At 36.6% G+C, this 21842-nt stretch overlaps 4 protein-coding genes and 1 non-coding gene across 15 annotated transcripts; 1 reads left to right on the top strand and 4 right to left on the bottom strand.

The window, feature by feature from the left end:
* Positions 1–62: 62 nt before the first annotated feature.
* On the bottom strand, positions 63–2287 carry LOC103862040 (proteasome subunit beta type-6). Its single transcript, XM_009139752.3, has 8 exons — positions 2020–2287; positions 1841–1917; positions 1637–1692; positions 1479–1551; positions 885–996; positions 668–741; positions 477–551; positions 63–373 (listed from the first exon to the last, which is right to left on the bottom strand). The coding sequence occupies exons 1-8, from the start codon at positions 2120–2122 to the stop codon at positions 242–244; spliced, it is 702 nt and encodes a 233-aa protein (XP_009138000.1). The 5' UTR covers positions 2123–2287; the 3' UTR covers positions 63–241.
* A 228-nt stretch (positions 2288–2515) lies between these two features.
* Positions 2516–10285, top strand: LOC103862039 (U-box domain-containing protein 35). Of its 2 annotated transcripts, none has more exons than XM_018657769.2 (10): positions 2516–6661; positions 6742–6845; positions 7082–7203; positions 7283–7494; positions 7639–7699; positions 7771–8074; positions 8150–8251; positions 8317–8745; positions 8832–9592; positions 9684–10285. In XM_018657769.2, exons 1-10 carry the CDS (start codon positions 6454–6456, stop codon positions 9691–9693), a joined length of 2313 nt encoding a protein of 770 aa, XP_018513285.1. In that variant the 5' UTR covers positions 2516–6453; the 3' UTR covers positions 9694–10285. The 2 variants fall into 2 exon arrangements, with proteins under 2 accessions (XP_018513285.1, XP_009137999.1); XM_009139751.3 differs by having other exon boundaries at positions 7636–7699.
* TRNAR-ACG lies at positions 6056–6128 on the bottom strand. Its single transcript has one exon. It is a non-coding gene; the product is annotated as a tRNA-Arg (tRNA).
* Positions 9978–16956, bottom strand: LOC103862037 (DNA topoisomerase 1). 10 transcript variants are annotated; one of them, XM_033288585.1, is made up of 24 exons: positions 16632–16956; positions 16075–16506; positions 15910–16032; positions 15574–15843; positions 15152–15507; positions 14364–15003; positions 14195–14281; positions 14011–14057; positions 13811–13920; positions 13594–13694; positions 13298–13390; positions 13034–13120; positions 12873–12956; positions 12295–12363; positions 12090–12149; positions 11925–11996; positions 11687–11794; positions 11535–11611; positions 11254–11337; positions 11044–11155; positions 10878–10967; positions 10729–10794; positions 10529–10624; positions 9978–10320 (listed from the first exon to the last, which is right to left on the bottom strand). In XM_033288585.1, exons 1-24 carry the CDS (start codon positions 16710–16712, stop codon positions 10177–10179), a joined length of 3489 nt encoding a protein of 1162 aa, XP_033144476.1. In that variant the 5' UTR covers positions 16713–16956; the 3' UTR covers positions 9978–10176. The 10 variants fall into 10 exon arrangements, with proteins under 10 accessions (XP_033144476.1, XP_033144477.1, XP_009137997.1 ...); XM_033288586.1 differs by having other exon boundaries at positions 15574–15840; XM_009139749.3 differs by having other exon boundaries at positions 15910–16506.
* Positions 16957–17076: 120 nt separating this feature from the next.
* LOC103862036 (aspartate--tRNA ligase 2, cytoplasmic) lies at positions 17077–19812 on the bottom strand. Its single transcript, XM_009139748.3, has 9 exons — positions 19184–19812; positions 19007–19105; positions 18814–18921; positions 18305–18595; positions 18125–18235; positions 17980–18033; positions 17696–17891; positions 17497–17611; positions 17077–17419 (listed from the first exon to the last, which is right to left on the bottom strand). The coding sequence occupies exons 1-9, from the start codon at positions 19739–19741 to the stop codon at positions 17293–17295; spliced, it is 1659 nt and encodes a 552-aa protein (XP_009137996.1). The 5' UTR covers positions 19742–19812; the 3' UTR covers positions 17077–17292.
* Positions 19813–21842: the final 2030 nt, after the last annotated feature.

Genomic DNA, 21842 nt, shown 5'->3' with positions numbered 1-21842 from the left:
ACGTTTTTTTGGCCAATCATGAACTTCCTGGTTGTTTACAGAGAAAGTTTCTACCAACTCAATTTTCAGAACAGAGGAATTTAAACCTTAGGCTATAACAAACACGATAACCATTTGAAAGAGACAATGAGTCAATCCAACCCTAAATTCAAACAGGGGTTTAGAGTAAAACATCGGTACATGTAACAAAACATCTAAGAACGTTTTGTTTAACAGAGTAAGAGAATAATCGTTGCTTGCATCATATGGCCATTGGCTCAGGACCAGCTGCGTTCAAGATGTCTAACAAGGAGTTCTGTGGCTCCAACTCCTCGTGCCAAAGCTGCAACTTGTCCCCAGGGTAGAAGTTTCTGGTCACTCCCTCTGAGTTTATCTGCTCAGAAAGAACATCATAAGCAGTTTGTTAACTATGTTCCATTATAGAGGTTATAGAAGTTTTGCTCAAGTGTGTTATGGCTAGAGAGAGAAAATCTTACAATGACGGTCCGTACAACCCCTCCACTGGCTCCATCACGGGCGATGGCTAGTGAAACCGCCTTCACAACAAGTTGCTGCAAAATACACAACAAGCGTATATACAATGGAGAGGATCAGTTACAAGACAAATGGGGAGTTTTTGTGAGATTTCAGCATATGCAGCAGATATAATGATCTGAAACCGACTTACCTCGGCTTCTTCTTTGGTCATGTTTTCTTTCCACGCCTGATCAAAGAAACCGTAAAGGTAACTAGAGCCAGAGCCTAGACAAACACACACAGTTCCATTAGTTATTTGCAGGAAGGGCTATGTATCATCTAAGTAAATCGCAAAGAAAACTTGAATGAATACAGCTATGTTAAAACCCAAAGATAATAAGATGCTGAACAATTTGTTTTTTCTTTACCTCCAATAGCAAAGGGTTGCTCCACTACAGTTCCACCGAGAGGAACCCCATAGATCTTCCCACCTTCGTATTTGTCCCACCCACCAACAATGAGGCCGGTTTGGAGCATGTTCTGCCCAACAAAGACATACACTGCTTTAGTTAACAATCCATCTAACACAGAATACGAGTACAATAACGCAATGGATACGCATACTCGTTAGAAAACATATATAAGAGTATGATTCAGAATACAGAAAACTGAATTTGAAGCATATACGAAATAAGAACGTCTTTCAGGCTGGATACTAACAGAGAAGACCAAGAAATAGAAAATTATTTGAAAATCTAGAGGAGCACCCATCATAACAACAGGATACTCGTAAAAAGCCAGCTAGGTTTGACATATAGCATCAACCTCTATGGCCCAAAAACTTTCATCCTAAGTTAAGTCATAAAGCAATGAAACGTAAGCCAGCTATCATCGTTTCGCAAGGTCACGCCTTTTAAATAAAAGTGATCCTGTAGTGCTCTACAAGTAAGGACACTGGTAGAAATGGATCTGCACCCCCACTAAATTGCTAGTTAAAACACAACCAAGCTTCAAGCTTGTACCTTGTTATTATATGCGAGCATCCTGATAAGGTTAGCAGACACCTTCACGGTTGCAGGCTGCCCCAGCTGAATCCTGCAAACATAAGCAAAACGAATTATCTATTTAATTATAATATATAGCATAAACATCAAGACATTGGATGAAGGACAACACTCACGTATGCTGATGAAGGAAGTAGCGGACATAGTCCGAGACAACCTGAGAATCAGCAGCCTACAATAGAAAGCAAAAAGAGCTTGTTGTAATCATTAAAATGCAGCCACAGTAAGGAACCTAGAAAGCAAAGGACTTTCAATAAGAAGAGTATGTGGGTTTCAGTAAAAAAAGTTTTCTTTTCACATAAAAATTAAGTCATTATTACCGAACCGGAACGGCAGACATAGACATTGTCTGTGAGTTGAGTGATCTTGTCGGAAGCTCGATTCGCTACGTACATCCCTGCGCGAGTAGTAATAATAAACAGATCCCAATTCAATCAGCTTGTTCTCAATTAAAAAGCCCTAGAAGAGTGAAGAAGGGGTGGGGGGAATCTCATCTAACCGGTGCTGGTACGTGAGTCAGCTCCGAGAACGACACCTCCATTGTAAGTGACGCCGATGATTGTCGTCCCCATAGAGTGCGGCGCATCGAGATTTAGATCCATCTCTGTCGAATTCGAAAAAAAAGAAAAGAATCCTAAGTTGAGAGCTTCGCGACTTTAATAATCCCCAGATTAAGGTGATGGTTGATGAGAAGGGTGAATCAAGAAGAAGATGAACTGACTTCAAGTCGGGTTCTCTCCTTTGTTTCTGGGCCGCGATTGAAACATTGTTTACTTGAAAGCCCAATACTTAATTGTCTTCATTACTTTAACAATGATCAAATTTTAATATTTTATTAATTTATAGATTTTAAGATTATTTTTATTTTTATTTATATATATGTGAAATATGTTAATGTATAAATATAAAAATTACTTAATTTTACAGTTTATAAAATGATTAAATTTTATTGATACAAATTTTATGTTGTTATTATTCGATCATTTGGTGAATACCGTAAATATCAAGTAAATATAAATGTATTTTAGGTGTCAAATGATAGATTAACATCAAAATATTATGAAATCTTATAAGAAAAATAGTTTTAAACTTTACTGTGAATATAAAACAAACAAAGTAATGTATTACTTGTATTTATATAAAATTTTATATAACATTTTTTAATTTATGATTTTAATAAGATTATATATTTACATAGAATATTCTATATTATTATTATTATTATCTTATTGATTTTGTAATATTTTGAATTGATCCAACTGGAAACCAAATTTTTTAATTAATTTATCGTATTTATTAATTTATCGAGTATTATAATTTATAGTCTCTACTGTAATTTTTTTTATATTTTGCTAAGATATAAGGAAATTTAATCTCATTTATAATTTTAGTGAATTGAATGGAATATATATTCTCTTCATTGTGATGAAAATAAACAAAATTTTACGGAAACATATATCTTCCATGTTTTGTTTTCCAGATGAGTAATTTTATAAACATGTGTTTTTTTTTCTTTTTGTTGTTGTTTAGTTGGTGTGATTCATCTAGAATGTTTATTTAATTTAAAATTTAAATTAACTTTTATTAAGATGATAAATCTTGTGTTATTTAAATATATATTTTTAATTATTTAAATGCACTGTTAAGTGATTTAAAATGTCTACTAATGTTTTCTTAAGTGCTGAATTGAGGATGAAGACGAGTTCGATATTGAGATGCCACATGTGTTTGATGGTCCTGAACCTCAATCGGAGATCCCCCAGCCTCAAGCCAATCCACACTTTGCAACACTTCAAGCGGCTTTTGATATGTACCACAGAAACCTCTCGATCATGAGTAGCCTCATACATCCGGACGAAGATGGTATGCACATGGGTCTCTTGGCTCCACTAAGAGCAGGCAGACTACAAAACCATCCAGATCGTGTTCCATGATATGAGTTAAGTTGCTGGACCACGATAGAAACACTATTTACGTGAAAGCCCAATACTTAATTGTCTTCATGGGTCTTTCCAGTTATGAGCTCAATTTGTTTTGTTAATATGATGTTTTAATTTACATTTTTTGGTTCTATTGAAATATTTTGTATATGTTTCTGATATGATGTTTTGATCCACAATACTTATAATAGTTTTTTTTCTTTTAAAAGAATTTTAAATCTTTGTTTTGTGGATATGATGTTATCAGATTTATTCAAAATTCTTTTGAATTTTTTTCTTTGTTTTATGGATATGATGTTTTGATCCACATGTTTTAATAGTTTTTACGGTTAAGTATTCAATTTTTTCGCAGATTCACAATATTTTATATATATTTTAATTTTAAATTTATTTTTGAGATCTAGAAAATATATTTTTTTTAAAAAATCTAAAAATGCATATAGGCCATTTGCGTTTTATAATCTTTTTATTATAAAATTCATAGCTACAGGTCTGTTAGATTAAATCTAAAAAAATGAATTTTAGATCCATTAGTATTAAGAAACATACTGTAACAGACCCATTAGACGCATGAACAATTATAGTTAAACCTTAAAACCTAAGTTCGAAAAGATGAAAAAAAAAACATTTGGGCTTGCCGTCTTTCAACGGCCGTCGAAAGCCTCCTTGAATATTTTTGTCATATGTTTTACTGATTTGAAGTTCATCATCTGACAAAGATCTTTGTATTGTGTTTACAGTTGATCTACAACAACACTCTTTGTTGCTAAAATATAGTGAAATTTAATTTTATATATACTTTTAGTGTATTGAATGAAATAAATATTCTATTCATTTTGATGAAAAATAAAAAAAAAATTTAAGGAAGGAAACATATATCTTATGTGTTTTGTTTTCCAGATGAGTAATCTTATAAACATGTGACATTTTTTTTTATTTTCTTCTTTTATTGTTGTTAAGTTGGTGTGATTCATCTAAAATGTGTATAAAAATTAAACTTTGAAATATTTTTTTTGTTAAAACAATTAATAATATGCTATTCTTCTTTTATTTTTATTTGAAATGCACTGTTGTTGAACTTGTGACTTTAAAATACTACTATTTTTCTCAAGTGATGGATTTAAAGTAATGTTTTAATGAAATTTAGTTTTTAAAGACATAAAAATTAAAATCTTATTGTTTTTTTTTTTGAAATCATAAGTAGAGTAGTGACATTAAATTGTTTTTGAAATAAAAGGAATTACATAGTTAGTAACTACAACAACATAACCAACATTGCAAAAAAAAATACTTAGGCCATCAAAAAACATATTTTAAGGACATAATTCCGCAAAAATTAGCCCACTAATTACTTTTTTCTTACATGTTACTTCATGCTTTGCTTCAATCATGATGCTCTATCCATATAAAGAAGAAATTATGAGTTGTCCAACTGTAAATGCAACTAGAAGCTAAAAAGGCATGCTTTTATTGTTTGATTTTGGATCATAAACAACCAAGTTGTAGTACTCCATAAATGAAAACTTAACTAGCGCTGGTTCTATGCTTATCATTTTCTTTTTGTATCCACAACAACCTAAAAATGAATTACTACGATCTAATTGAAATTATAGTAACTTTGAAACTAATTTGATTTAAACTCATGTATAACCAATAATTTCAAATCAATAAATACACAGTTAATAAACCATAGTAATTTTGGTCCAATAAAAACTAATTTTAACTAAATAATTGTTTTTTCTTCTCGCATCCAAAATTGTGAAAAATAATTCGGACATGTTGTTGACACATATGACTTATACTACTTTCACGGTATTGGGCTTAAGCTTTACAGAAGGAAATCATATATTACTAGCTTTTGAAGCCATCTAAAAGAACAAAGCCGAAAGTGAACCTTATATTGCTGAATTTGGTATTCAACTCATCTTTGTTCTCTTACACATCAACGCGATGGAAGCAAAGCTAGGTGAGAAAGTTGACTCGATACATGCAGTAGTCGGGAGACATATAAGAAAGGCTAATAAGAAAGGGATAATATTAGGCATTTAAGCTATTAGCAATGACGAGAAAATGAAGTTTCTGAGACGACAAGGAGACGGCCTAATCATTTGACAAACAAATTTAGACTGCATTATTCATATAAAAGAATATATCAATGATGTTATTACAAAAAAAAAAATACATTCCAATGGTTAGGTTAACTACATTTTTTTTTCAAAAAAAAGGTGTTAAAAGCGTTCCTTTCCTTTTAGTCGAGTAGTATATATGTTCCTTTTCTTTTGGCCGACAAAAAAAAGGTCGAGTAGTATATGTTCCCTAAGCTCACTTTTAAGCAACATGATAGCATAAACTCTTCTCCAGTGTAAATATTTCTTGCCTAGCAAATTTGTAGACATCCAATAAGTTTAAGATCTTAACAAAAAAGATATTGTAAATGTTAAGGTCTTAAACTTAGTTGGAGACTTGGAGTTATCTAATCGTGTAATATTGTATTGTTTCAAAAACCTGGCACTACTATATTATATGTAGAGCAGAAAACTTATCCGTATAGACATGTTACTTTGAAAAGGTGATGGAGTTGAAAAAGGAAAAACACGACTTCACTGGGAATCGAACCCAGAATCTCTGGTTTCGTAGATCAGCGCCTTATCCATTGGGCCATGAAGTCTTTTTGCTTGTTTTATTGAACCAAAACATCTATAGATTATAGATTTATTGCGTGCAAGAAAAGGAACCGTTTTGTGGGGGTAAAATATATAACACAGATTTGATAGGAAGTTTTAAGTATAGAGAAGCGGGGAAGAAGGAGAGGCGCTCAAAACAGAGTGAGAGAGAAACAGAGCCGATTGATTTTTATAGTAACATCTTTCTCTCTTCTTCATACCCTTTTTTTCCTTTCTAAAAAGTTTACAAACGAGAGGATCTTGTAGAGGAATCAAACTAAGAAACCTAATAAACACACGCAATATATTTTGTCCTTTAAAGAGACTTGGATGGCAAGGAACAGGAAGGATAAAGATGGAGGATTCGGCACGGATGGTTTGGTTGCTGTGGCGATAGACAAAGACAAGAGCAGCCAAAATGCTCTGAAATGGGCTGTTGATAATTTATTACAGAAAGGCCAAACCATCCTTCTCGTCCATGTCAAGCCTCGTGCTTCCTCCGTCTCAACAAACCCTTCTACTAACCCAAACTCTTCTAGTAAGAAAACCTTTTTGTTTCTTCTTCTGTCTTCTTTCCTTTCTTGGAACTTGATGGGTTATTTGTGTTTTGTTTTTCAGAGACAAGCCAAGCAAATGGTGATTCTTCAGTGGTGACTGTAGAACCAGACGGCTCTTACAAGCAGTTGTTCCTTCCCTTTCGTTGCCTTTGTTCACGCAAAGAAGTGAGTCAAAAACACTTTTACACAATGTTCTAAAAATCGGTCTAGGCATAGACAGCTCTAAGCGTCCGTCTACTTGGAAAATCAGACCTAAACAAAACGATTTTTCTATAACGATTTTTTTTTTTGAATATTTTTATATAAAGCGTCTAATGGCCGCCTAGCAGTTTCTTAAACATTGGTTTTACATGTCCTCTTGTCTCTCTTACTATGCTTATTATGGTTGGATACTTTTTCAGATACAATGCAAAGATGTGTTGTTGGAGGATTCAGATGTGGGGAAAGCTTTAGTTGAATATGCAAATCAGGTTATTATTGAGGTATTGGTGGTTGGTGCTTCCTCAAAAGGAGGCTTTCTCAGGTGTGTTTTTGTCTCTCTCTCTCTCTTTCCGGTTTGGCTTTGGATCAGATGTTAACATTTGGGTGATAAAACTCTGCAGGTTCAACAAACCTACAGACATTCCAGTAATCATTACAAAGAATGCACCTGATTTCTGCACTGTTTATGTCATAACCAAAGGAAAGCTTTCAACAAAGAGAGCAGCCTCTCGTGCTGCGCCTTCTGTTTCTCCACTGCTCATCGAGATTCAACAGAATAGCTCAAGGCCACAATATCCACGTTTGCCTTCTCCTGCAACTACTAACACAAGAGGTTCAAATAAATGACTTTCTCAAAAAAAATATATAAAAAATAAAAAATAATAAAAAATAAATGACTTCCTCTAGTTCTTCTTTACATATCATTCTCCTGCAAATACTGAGTTTGTTTGTTTCTTGTTCTTGTTTCCTGTAGCAGCTGAGAGACAATCATTTGAGTCTCAGCGCAGGTCCCTTGACGATCAATCTGAGTCCTCCAGGTACACACATCTATCTTGTTTTTTTAATAAACACGCTCACTTCAGACAATGAAACGTCTTGGTTGAAACAGGCCACCCTTCACTAGAAGAGGCCTGAACGGGAGATCATCATACGGAGATCTATCGATTCCAGATCCTGACATATCCTTGTTCAGCTCCGGAAGACCAAGTACTGACCGTCACTCCCTTTCCTTGTTTGACAATTCTGACCAAAACAGGACTCCTCCTCCAAGGCTATCAAATTTCTCCGACATTGACAATGGTAGCTTCGAGTCGATGAACTACGGACAGGGGTCAATGGATATAAGCTCACCACCTGCTTCCTCAAGAGACTCATTTGAGAATGAAAGGTTTTCATCTGCTGAACCAGGAGGGGTAAGACTGCTCTTCTTTTTGCACCTTGCTTACTAGATGCAAGAAGGTTTATAATTGTGAGTTCTTGAAAACCAGGAGGATGTGGAGGCTGAGATGAGGAGGCTTAAGCTGGAGTTGAAACAAACGATGGAAATGTACAGTTCAGCTTGCAAGGAAGCGCTCACATCAAAACGGAAGGTATATAGTTCACATGACAATGAGTTGGTGTGGCTTCAATTTTAAGTGAATTGTTGAACTTGCAGGCAACGGAGCTTCAACGCTGGAAGTTAGAAGAAGAGCGGAAATACGAAGAGGCAAAGCAAGCAGAGGAAGCTGCGTTAGCCATTGCAGAGAAGGAGAAAGCAAAATCCAAAGCAGCACTGGAAGCAGCTGAAGCAGCTCAAAGGATTGCTGAAATGGAGTCCAAAAAGAGAATCAGTGCAGAGATGAAAGCTCTCAAGGAGACTGAGGAGAAAAAAAAAGCCGTGGATGCTTTAGCGAACGCAGATGTCAGATACAGGAAGTATTCCATCGAGGAGATTGAGGATGCAACAGAGTACTTTGATGAGAAGTACAAGATAGGCGAAGGAGGTTATGGACCTGTCTACAAGTGTTATCTGGATCAGACACCTGTGGCTGTGAAAGCTTTGCATACAGATGCAGCTCAAGGCAGGTCACAGTTTAAGCAAGAGGTGAAATCTCATAACAAAGTCTCCAAGAAACTTTAAAACTTCATGCATCTGACTCTAATTAAGTGCTGTTTAACAATTAAACACAGGTTGAAGTGTTAAGCTGCATGAGGCACCCTCATATGGTTCTTCTGCTTGGAGCCTGCCCAGAAGGTGGGTGCTTAGTGTATGAGTTCATGTCCAATGGGAGCTTAGAAGACCGTCTTTTCCAACAAGGAGACAGCCCACCTCTCTCTTGGCAGACGAGGTTCAGAATCGCTGCAGAGATAGGCACTGTACTGTTGTACCTCCACCAGACTAAACCAGAACCACTGGTTCACCGTGATCTCAAACCGGCAAACATCTTGCTAGACCGAAACTTTGTCAGCAAGGTTGCTGATGTTGGCCTGGCCAGGCTGGTCCCTCCATCGGTTGCAAACACTGTGACGCAATACCGCATGACATCAACTGCTGGCACGTTTTGCTACATCGATCCAGAGTATCAGCAGACAGGTATGCTGGGCGTGAAATCTGACATTTATTCACTCGGCATTATGTATCTGCAGATGATAACAGGGAAGCCACCAATGGGTCTAACTCGTTACATTGAGAGTGCCCTCGAGAAGGGGAATTTGAAAGATGTGCTTGATCCATCTGTCTCTGATTGGCCTGTTGAAGATACCACAGAGTTTGCCAAGTTGGCGCTCAAGTGTGCAGAGATAAGGAGGAAAGACAGACCTGATCTTTCCAAAATTATCTTGCCAGAGCTCAATAGATTAAGAGCACTTGCTGAAGAATCAAGTCGGTCTGCAGTAGTCATCAACAGCCCCGGACCAAGCCCCACCGTTAGTCAAACTTCTTCCCCCAAGTTGTAAGCACTGATAGCCCAATACAAAGATATGCATTTCAAACTTGAATCCTTTTACACAATTCATGCCTTCTTCTTCGATTTCCATTTGCAGGAACAGATGAATGAGTAACCTCTGAAGTCTCAAGTTTTGTTGTGATGAACAAATTGATCTGCACAGAAATCAACAATCCATGTTTCACCAGAAGTTACATTTAACCTTGGAAGCTGTATATATATACTCATGAAACGAGCAATTGAATTTGCATGCTCAATGTAGAAAATGTTCAAATTGTATATATGATTATAGTTAACTTACCATCTAGTTCAGGATGGAGATTCAAAAGATGAAGTCACGAAACCTTTTGTCTGTCTTCTCTAACATAAAGCAAATTCAAAAATACAGTAGTCCTTCTAATGAAACTTTCCATTAACAAATGTATTGTAATCTTACAATAAATATCCAATCTTTTTCATAACGATTATTATTCTGCTTACCAAAAAGAATGTTAAAATAATCTTCATCAAAGCTAATGCTCTTCTTTACTCGTGAAAACTCAAGAACCAATTGTAAATTAGCCCAACAGCTTAACGTTGTGGATTAGAGATTACATCGCCTCCACAACTTCATCTCCTTCTGATTCCTCATCTACTGTTGGCTTGATCCTCTTAGGTCTGCCACACAGTCTCACATTTTTGCCAGACAAAAGTTTCATTGCTTTCTCTAAAGTGACCTCACTTGGTTCAGTGTTCTGCCAAGTACAAAGTTATCCACAATGAAAACGATAATCCTTTGAATGTGAACTCATGCAATAACATAGATAGCAATAGATCATATCATATTATCGTTGCAGATCCACACCTCATTTCCTTATCAAGTATAAGACCAACATCATCTAATAAATGCTCTTCTAATTCTAACTTATATCAAATGCATCAGATGACAGTAGATAACTATACCTTTGGAACTGTAGCCATTGTGCGGCGATGTCGAACAGTGAATCCAGATTTACTAAGCTTCAAGGTCACAGGCTGCCCATCTTCAGGATGGGTTCCCTAGTCAGAAATCAGCAAACCAAGTCGTCAGCACTCCCAAATGTTAAAACATAAAACATCCCACTCAGAAAAGCAATAACTGTTAAACTTAAAATCCGTATTACCAGTGTCAGAGGATAGCGTAATAACTCGAGAGCACTTTCAAGCGTAATAGAGCTCACATCCTTTATCTATAAAGAAAGGTTGCAAGGGAGTTTTCAGTAAGAGAACAGAAACATATAGATAATGTTTAATTGATAAAACTCCAACATACATGGGCTGCATTTGCTCGTTTTGGTAAGTGCCCTTTTTTGTCCTCACCAAGCTGTACATAATACCCATAGGGGCCGCACTTTAATATAACCTGAACAAGGAAATGGATTCAGCAAATTAAAGTTGTAAGAGAACTTGTCAACAGAACAGGGTCAGAGCAGCGAGACCTTCTCATTGGTATTGGGATGAAGACCCAACAATTTGGGCTCTTCTACGCAGGTATTCCTTGGAGAATCATCTTCATCTTCATCCTCTCCATAAAGCGTTTTGGCAATGAATCTGCACATGAACCACATAGCTCAAATTATATCGGTGACCATGATAATAACATTGATAGCTTTAGGTGTAAAGAATAGATTCAATAGCCTGCAACTTACTTGCACGAAGGGTAGCCATCACAACCGATGAAATAGCCCGTACCAAACTTGCTAACTTTGAAAATTAGGGTACCTTCAGAACAACTGAAATATGGAAAGAAACCCAATCATACACTCATTCAAACTATAAATCACTGCACAATCTAGCAGAAGTGTGAAAGTGAAAGTGTTAGCATGGGTTGCCATTTTTGAAAGGATGGTTTCTTCATAATTATAAAGCAGATGCTCTATCCTGAAACTGATTAACTTAGATTATGTGTAAGGGGAAAAGGTATGCACACCTCGGGCAAGTTCTGGTAGGATCAGGAAGGGAAGAAAACAAAAAGTCCTCGTATTTTTTTTCCAACATTTTCTCCACCTGTAAAATGTATAATAACAATGTAAGAATCTAATTAAATAACTGCAGAAAGTGGACTTTAAGAGTTCATCGTACCTGTTGGATTTGGACATTTTCGACACGTTTACAATACGCACTGAATCGTGTCCAGTAGTCTCTTAGGAGACCTTTCCAATTAGTAACGCCACCAGAAACGTTGTCAAGCTGAAAGAAAAACCAAGAAAGAAAAATTGAGTATTTCATCTTGCAGTATAGTAATATTTATCTATGAAATATGTAGACATTGCTATAGTTAAAACAGAGTCTGAGTAAAAAAACAAAAATAAAAACCCACCTCAGTCTCCATATCAGCAGTAAAACTATAGTCTGTGACCTCAGTGAAGTAGTTGGTAAGAAAAGCTGAAACCTGGAAACATAGTACAGAGGTTAGAAAGATAACGTTGCGATCGTTAGTTTACTAAATCATCAAATTAGTGAGCTTAATTAATGAGGAAAATACCATCCTTCCACGGAATTCCGGATACAATACTCGGCTCTTTATTGTTAGGTACTTTCTGTCCTGTGAACAAAAAAGGGTGTCAAATGCTACAAGTCTATGCCTCATATGAAATAAGGGGTATCGCTAGTTTCAGATGACTTTAGAGTCTCTTAACCTCCAGCAAGAAAAAAAACATACCACTTTCTTAACACAAGCACACACATACCTGTAAAACTTTAAATATAGATGCATATGTCGATGGTCTACCTATCCCGAGCTCCTCAAGCTTTTTAATCTGAATCACATTAAAACATGGATAACAAATTATGCACTGTAAAACCTGGCGACACTATAATTATAAAGTATCATGCCTAATATCTCTGCATAACCACCAGATTCAGCAAGCATACAAAAAGAAACCCCTTATCAGTTCATGCTTAGCTACCATCTTACTGAAACAGAGATGAGTTACTGTTAAAGAGAACTGTTTAGGATCAATCCTTAACTTCAACAATGAGAACATTGTGTAGAAGCTTTAGTGAAAGCATTATCTAGCTGAACGCGAACCAAAATGAACTACTGGAGAAGAAAATGTGAAGTATCAGATTCATTACATGTCTGACGTATTCAGTTTCCAGAATAAACTAGTTTTGGTATTAAAAATTGTGTCAGTTCTCATTTTCCCAACCGTATATCTTCCTCTTCCCCTATAGAAAACTTATTAACCGTGACCGCTAATTCAAAAACATAGTGTGGAATTGGATGTTAGATACTTCTGAGACAAAGGAAATTAGAATGCCATACCAGTGACCCTTCGGAATAGCGTGGTGGGGGCTGAGTATGGTGCTGCTTGAGCTCCACTTCACCAATATGTAGCGGATCCCCATCCTGAAAAGAGGAGAAAGAAATGACAAGCACGGTACAAAGCACAGGTAAAGAAAAAGTTGTGATATTAGGAATAATACCTTCAACAAACTCAGAGTTTCAAAAGTTTCCTCCCGCTCACTACTCTTTTCATCGTCTTTGGTTTTGATTGTCTTAGCTTCAGGGTCCTACAACAAAAATCAACAAAAACCTCTAAGCACATGTTCAAATAGAATAAGGATCCCTCATTAGCTGATAACAAACAAAATTAAAATCTAAATAGGACAAAACGTCAAAATAAACGTGCAAATGGCAATCTAAAGCCAAACTTTATGGAATCATCGGTAATATGAATTAGGTCGTACCTCGTAAACTGCCTGGTATCCAAGAAAATCGACTTTTGAGCATGATGATCTGAAGATAATTGATTCAGAGGCATTTCCAATATCAACTTGTATCTGAACAAGCAAAGAGTCAGAAATAAATTGGACAGATATGTTGGTTTCCAAAATATTAAACATTTAAACCTTAAACCACTCAATATTAGTTGATGGCAAATTCAGTTACATACTCTCTTTTCCCTTTTTCTCTAGCTAGTCAATAAGAACCTAGCTAACAAACAACATGCAGGATTTGAAGTACAAATTAGATCATATATTACCTGCACAACAGAAGCAGGCTCCATCTGACATGCCACAGATCGTGACCATATTAAGGTATACAATTTTAGCGAATCCGCATCAAGCAGGCTAGCAATCGTTGCTGGAGATGCATACAAAGATGTTGAGAGTTATGACAATAAACTGTATGGTAAATTATAGGTGATGACTAAAATCAATCTTATAATCTGAAGAAAGAGTGGTAAATTATTTACTTACATGGTAATCTACGTATATTGGTAGGTCTAATAGCTTCATGGGCCTCCTGAGCGTTCTTAACCTTTTTAAAATATTTACGAGGACCATCTGATGTAAAATTCTCCCCATACCTGCAGATATTAAGTAAGTATCTGCTAAAGTTTTCTCAAGTCAAACGAACTAATGTAAAATGACTTCACAGATGCATGTATATGTCTTACCTTTCTGCCACCAAGGATTGTATATCTTTAATAGCCTCATCAGCTATCTGATTGGAACAGAAACAAACGAAAAATGAAACAAATAAATTAGGAAATGAAGTTGTAACAGATAGTAATATGAATCAGTATCAAAACAAAAATGAATGCTCATAGCACAAAATACACAAGTATAGAGATTACTCACATGTAAACCATCTGTCCGCATGTATGTTATAAGACCAGCTGAGTTACCATCGGACAGTTGAACACCCTCATATAGTTTTTGAGCAAGCTGAAAAGTACTTATTATCAGAATTATGCACTCTATGAAAAGTGAATAAAAACGAAAAAGAAAAAGGTTTCAGTTTCTCAACCTTCATGGTATATGCTGATGAAAAATGCAATTTGTTAGCAGCATCCTGCTGGAGGGTTGATGTTATATATGGAGTTGGTGGATTTCTCCGTGTAGTGCTTTTCTTAATTCCCTTCACTAGAAAACCTTCTGATCTGATCCTTTGCTCAATGTCCTGTGCATCTTCTTCAGAGCTGATGGAAAGCTGATTTAACTTTTTTGAATTTAAACTGGTCAAGTGAGCAGAAACGGTGGATGAACTATCTTTCCCTTGCACTTTGATCCCAACAGTCCAGTACTCCTGAGGTTTAAATCCGTCAATTTCACTTTCTCTATCACATATAAGAGCCAAAGCAGCAGACTGGACTCGCCCAGCTGACGGGCAACCCGGAAGTTTCCTCCAGAGTAGTGGTGAAATATTAAATCCGATTAGATAATCAAGAGCACGCCTTGCGAGATAGGCGTGTACCAAGTCTCCGTCAATTTCTCGTGGGGATTGAAGTGCAGTTTTAATGGCTGACTCAGTTATCTCATGAAAAACAACCCTTGCTACTGTCATACTCTCATGTAAAGCACCTTGCTGCTGCAACATCTCAATGATGTGCCAGGCAATTGCCTCTCCTTCACGATCTGGATCCGATGCAAGAATCAGATTTTCAGCTCTGAGGAATAAAGTAAACACAATGAGATAGAGAAGCACAACAACAACAACAAAAACATAGGAAATGAGCTCATATCATATATATCTTGAAGAAGGCATATATCTCAATAGCTAGACATCAAATTAGACGATAACATTAGGAACCGTACCCATTTAATGCCATCTTTATGCTCTTAATATGAGTCCAGGCGGAAGATGGAACCTCCCAAACCATGCTAAAATCGTCATCTGGCCTGACTGAACCAGACCTTGAGGCCAGGTCTCTGATATGACCATAACTTGGCAAAACCTCATACATGTCACCAAGATAACCCTGAATAACCTTTGCTTTCGTGATTGACTCAACGACAATAACAGATTTTCCACTAGGCGGAAAAAGTGGTTTAGAAGCATTTTGACCTCGATGCTCTATGCTGTTTTGCATGGGTGTAGCTTGAGGAACCTGCTTCTGTTTTGGTGTAGTGCTTGCTTTTGCTGATGGAGAAGAACTTTTTGCCACCTCCTTCTGAAAACTGTAATGTTAGATAACATAAGCAAGGCTATGTACCATAATTATATGAAAGTTTAATACCTTAGCAGATGAAGACTTCCGATTTCCAGAACCAGAACGTTTTGGCTTGGGAACGCTTTTTGAACTCTCTTCTACAGAGATCTCCTCCAAAACTGGCACCGCTAAAGAAGATTTATCATCCACTTTCTTGCTCTTTGGTTGCCGTTTCGTTTTGACAGGAGAAGCTTTCTTACCTTTGCTAGCAATGGGATTGCTTGCTTCTGTTGACTTGGAATTTGATAGAGCAGAACTTTTGGGCTCCTCCACAGTGGGATCTTTTGCCACCTCCTTCTGAGAACACTACAATGTCAGGTAAAATACTTAAGGTGAAACTATTATGTTCCAAAAATTTAATACCTTAGCAGATGAAGATTTTCGATTTGCAGAACCTTTTGGCTTGGGAACAGCTTTCAAACTCTCTTCCACAGAAACCTCCTCCAAAACCAAGACCGTTGAAGAAGATTTATCTTCGACTTTCTTGCTCTTTGGGCGCCGTTTTGGTTTGACAGTAGAGACTTTATTACCGTTGCTAGCCGGTGAATGTGCAGTTGATAACTCCACCTTGATGACACTGCTAACATCTCCAATAACCAGTTCAGTAGAAGTCACAACTTCAACTCCGGAGGAAGCCAAAACCTCATGCTTCTTCCGCTTCTTATTACCCTTCTTGAAGATCTTATCTTTATTTCCAGCATTAGGGACTTGAGAAAAATATCTCCCAGGAAACGTTCTGAGACTACTTCCAAAAGACATTAAACTTGAACCGCTCCAATGTGCAGCATAACTAACAGAACTGATCGAAGGAAGTGCGCAAGCTAAGTTAAAGCAACTTGCGTTATCTCTTTTAAACTGAAGCTGGCATACATTTCTAACGACTTTATCAATCCTAACTACTGAAGAGAAAGATAAGGATGGGAAATTCTGAATTGTCCTGCACTGCAACTGCAACTGCAACAGCAACAGACAAAAACAAGTAATCTCCATGAGTTCTGGTGATGAATTCTCACTAAAGTATAAAGATTTAGCCATAAAGAACAAAACTTTGAATCGATAAGTATCCCACCAGAGGAAACACAAACCTTAGCCATGAGAGGACGAAGGGACAACGCAGAAGTCGAAGAGGAAGAAGTAGCAGCCGCAAGTGAGAAGGTTCTCTGCATTTGGGAACGGACTAATCGATTCAGAAAGTTTCAAATCGTCTCACGAGTGGTTCCGTTGCTTTTTCTTCATATATCCATCCGAAGAAGAAAGATTTTGCTAATGGCTGAGGAGGAAGGAGAGGAGATTTCTGGTAAAGAATATGTGATGAAGGGTTTATACCTCACTTCGCTGAGAGGTTTATCTGTTTAATTATAATCCGAGTCGGGTCGGATCTTATCGGTTCGGGCTGCAGAGGAAGGTGGTCACTCCCTCTGTTTTTGCCTTCTTTTAGCTAATGTATTAGAATTTGACTGTGTCGATTAAAGTTCGATACTTTTTTTATTTGTTTGCATTAGTCTCATCTCAGACTCTCAGGAATGCTACTTGATCATAATCAATTATTTATGAATAAAGTTTTACTCGGTAATGCGAATGAAGCGCAAGTATCACATAACTAAATCAAGTTTCACTTTGCACTTAAAGGGCAAGAATCAGTTAGAGACTATAAAATCCATTAAAACTCTCTCAACATATTCATGAGAGAAAAATCTGCCGAGTCTGGCAAATGATCCACGCTTTTAGCTTTGAGATGAAAAGATATTAGGGAGCGAGCCTTAGCGGGTCACGAGGGAACAGCGATGTCTTGCGGATGTTGTTGAGTCCACAAAACAGCATTACCACTCGCTCCAGTCCCACTCCGAATCCGCCGTGAGGTGGTGCACCGTACCTGTCAACATTAATATTATTTGTAACTCTGATAACCACTAGTTAGGAACCAAACTAAGTCAGCTTGTTGTTTATTACCTGAATGAATCGATGTACGTTTTTATTGTCTCCACATCAATCCCAAATCGTTTTGCCTGTTCCGTCAAGAGTTCTGGGTCATGTACACGTTGAGCTCCTGATATGATCTCCTCACCTAGGGGCAGAAATCGCTGATATATATAAGTATTTTAAAATGTGTGGCAACACATAAGATAAAAGAGAGAACTCAAAGATGAACCTCTTATGAAGACATCGAATGAGTTGCTGTAGTTAGGGTCGTCTGCACATGGCATAGTGTAAAATGGCCTAACCGCCGAAGGATAGCGATGCAGAATGTAGAATTCCGTATTGTACTTCTCCAGAACGAGAAGGCCAAGTTTTCTCTCTGTTTCTGTATTTAGATCTCCCAGAGGATCAGCCTCGACACCAGCTTCCTGTAAACACATCATGATTCAACATAACTATTTACAGTCCATTTCAAATAACTCATCAAGTCCAATGCAAAAAAAAGACTAGTCTTACCTTAAGCATTTGAATCCCTTCTGCAAAGGTTAATCTCAATGTTTTTGGAAGAAACTGCAATTTCAGCGCAAATCATCAGAATAAAATAATATACCAAAAAAAAAAATCAGCTTCCTAATAGTACTTCCTTATACTGCATGGTTACCTTCAAGGGCTGAAATGGGTATTGCTTCCTAATAGCTTCAAGTTCCTTTTGGCAATTCTCGTTTATTTTATTGAATATGAACGGAAACAACTCGCCCACAAGATCCATTATCTGCACAACCAACAAAAATTAGCACCAGTGGCAGAAAAGATATACTTGAGATTAGCAGCAATGACTTACCTCAGAGTAGTGTTTGTGAATCGCCATCTCCACATCAAGACCAATAAATTCACACAGGTGTCTATGGGTGAACGAGTCTTCAGCTCTGTAAACAGCACCAACCTCAAAGACGCGTTCAAAGTCAGCACATATTGCCATCTGCTTATGAAGCTGAGGAGACTGAGCTAGACAAGCAGGCTGCCCTTTGTAGTCTAACCTAAATACAGCAGAACCACCTTCACTACTACCAGCCAACAGTTTCGGTGAGTGGATTTCAATAAAACCCTTACGTAGTAAGCATTCTCTCCATCCCTGCACATTTTTTATTAGATATCTTCAGTTCAGTAAAAGCAACATCGAAGAAAGCAATTAAATCCCTTTTTTGTCAGCGAAGATTAGACTTCCTATTATAACAGTTCTGATTGTATAATGTCAATCCTATCCTAGTCTTCGTGCATACACTAATAAGACTCATTATATATCCCTATTAGTACTCCATGTTGCATATCAAAATCCTAAAGACGGCTTACAATTTGAGTCCAGCCCTGAATGCTGAAGATTCCTTGATTAGCCGCAGTTCTGAGATCAATCACTCTTAGGTTCAAGCGGGTATCCTGATTGGCACCAGGCTTCCCAGCCTGCAACAATCATAGAAACAAAAACTCTTATGAACACCACCACAAGTTAAAACTAATCCCCAAATCATCACCACATTAATACTACCTGAATGTCTGCTTCACTACGAGCAGCGTCCTCGACATAAAGTGGCAACTGTTGCAAGGCACTGTTGACGCAGTACACTTTCCTCACTTGAATCTCAACCTACCAATAAAACACAAGTTAACGTCTCTTTGAATGTCAAATCACAATTAGATCAAAGAAAGTGAAAACCAAATCAACCTGCTGCGTGGCGCCCGTCACAGGATCCTTAGGGAGAACAACGTAACCAATCACATCAACAAACGACTCGCTATTCAGCTGCTTAACGAACTTAACCATGTTGACACTCACATGATTCTCCTTCGACTCAGTAACCACACATTGAACCCTGGACCATTTTTGCCTCACGATCAGAAACCCTTTTTTGCTGGACACGTGTCGATACGTGTGCACTCTCCCCCTGATCAGAACCTCCGTCCCCGCCATCGCCTCCACAAGCTCCCTCACGTCGGTCCACTCCTTCCCCTCGACGGCCTCTCTCCACTTCCCGGCTTTGGGATCCTCCGTGGATTTTAGCTCGTTGAGAGTGACGTCGCCGTAGTTTCTGGAGAACGATTCTTCCTCGATGGAGAGGGAAGCTGTCTTGCGTGAGGCTTCTTCTTCTTCTTTCTCCTGACGGCGGCGTAGCTTCTCGAGCTTCGCGGCTTCCTTCTTGGCTGCCTTTTTGCTGATCTTCTCTCCTGATTCCTCAGGTGGCGTCGCGGTGGATGACGATGGATTCTCCGGCTCGGACGACATGGTGTAGCTCCTTCGCAAGGGTTAGTTAGCGCTCAAATGAAAACTTTTTTTCACGCGATGGAGAGTGCAATGTCGAAACCCTTATGTTAATAATATACCGGGCTGGGCCTAGTTAAGCCGACTAAGCTATATTAGAAGCTTCAGTGCTGATATTTGAATGGGCCTAGTTAAGCCTATTAAACCAAATTAGAAGTGTTGATATTCGAATTGATCTGATTTTAATTAATTTTTATATGATTTTACGTGAATGAAAAATTTAATATGTTATTATTAGGGCCGGGCAAAAAACCAACCGAACCGAACCCGATCCGAAAAATAGTACCGAATCCGAACCGAAATTGATTAAATATCCGAACGGATTCAAAATTTTGGTATCTAAAGAACCGAAACTGTTGAACCCGACCAGAACCGAAGTATCTCGGGTACTCGAATGTAACGGAAATAGATTTATATACCTAAATGTATTATTTATTTGTAGATTTAATATATATTAAAAACATCCAAAATATATAAAGATACTTTTAAGTTGTATAAAATACTTGAAAATATACATAAATAGTCAAAAGCAAAATTTTAAAATAGCTAAAATATATTCAAAACACCAAAATATTTGAAATGTCTATTGTTTTTTATGTTGATTTCACTCCACTGACTTGGTTTTCCGAGCCGATAGAATTTTTATCGTAGTTAGTTATTGTTGTCAAAAAAAAAAAATAAACTCTATCATAATGAGCCTGTTTAAGCCCCACTAAACCTAATAGAAGCTATAGTGTTGATATTAAAATGGGCCTGGTTAAGCCCCTTAAACCATACATAAGCTTCTCAATGTTTATAATTATTAGGTGATGATTGTTTACTTAGATTTTAGATTTTGGTTTTTGGTTTCTAGCTTTTAGTTTCTAGTTTTTGGATTTTAGTTTTTAGTTTTTGGTTTTTGATTTTGCAGTATCTTTTAGTTTTTAAAAAAACTTGAATGGTGAGTTTAGATTCTGGTTTTTGGTTTTTGATTTTTGATTTTTTTTTAAAACAATTTTCTGTATTTTTTTGTTTTCTCTAAATTTTTGATTAGTAATTTATTTAATTTTAAAATGTGTCTATTATTTTTAAGAACTTGACTTAATTTTACAAAAATAATTTTTTAATAATTAATTTTATTTATTGACAAGTTTTTTTAAAAAATGTTCTTATATAAAAGTATTATATTGGTAATAAAGTCTTATAGTTTATAGACATGAAATAGTAAAATGGTGAAACCTAATTTTCCTAAATAATACAAAAATTTATCAACAGTAATATTTACATATTATTTTAATAGTTAACTTTGAATTATTAAATTTATTTATTCATAAGTTTACAATTGTATGAGTTAGCTATCATGATTGTAAAAAAAATGATGTACTATTAGATAAAATATCATTCACACACTGTAATAATTCTATACATTTTAATTAGCATAGATATAAAATTAATGCTTATGTATATACTCTGTTGACCAAAAACGTATCTCCTATTTATTTCAAATAATCAAATTTAAAATTTGTTTTATCTTGACAGCCTACGAATATAATAGTAGACGCACTGTTTCATAATAAACACAAAGATTACCAATCCTTATTTTTACAATAATTAGTACTTTTCTTTATTTTCCCTATATTAATAGATAAATATAGAAAAAAAAAGAAAAAAATTGAAAAACCAACGAAAATGAGTAGTCAAAACTGATGAAAACTTGTTTTTGGTTTTATGTTAAAAAAACTAGTTTCCCTATATTTTAGGGAATCTATTCTTTGAAAATCTTGATTGGATGAAAATTGGATTTTGGAAAAACAAAAACCAAAAACTAATCCAAAAACTACAAACAATCTTTATATATAAAATACAGTTTACTCACTTCTTATGAGGCCACGTAGGCATCCACATAGATAAGTCTTGCAATTCTGTGCCGACGCGTGTCCCCTGCCTCAATGCTCCGCGTTTCATTAATTGAGGTGTTCCGGTGAATGAAGCCCGAAAGCCCAGTAGAGTGTGAACCCTAATTGTATCAACGCAATGGAGTTTGACGGTTCGTATCTTTTCTCTCTTCTATGGCTACTCTGATCTT

This window comes from Brassica rapa, chromosome A03 (assembly GCF_000309985.2).
Source record: "Brassica rapa cultivar Chiifu-401-42 chromosome A03, CAAS_Brap_v3.01, whole genome shotgun sequence".
In the NCBI taxonomy this organism is placed as follows: domain Eukaryota; kingdom Viridiplantae; phylum Streptophyta; class Magnoliopsida; order Brassicales; family Brassicaceae; genus Brassica; species Brassica rapa.
Note: the sequence above shows the minus strand (reverse complement) of the source record. Positions and strands in the feature narration are given on the sequence as shown.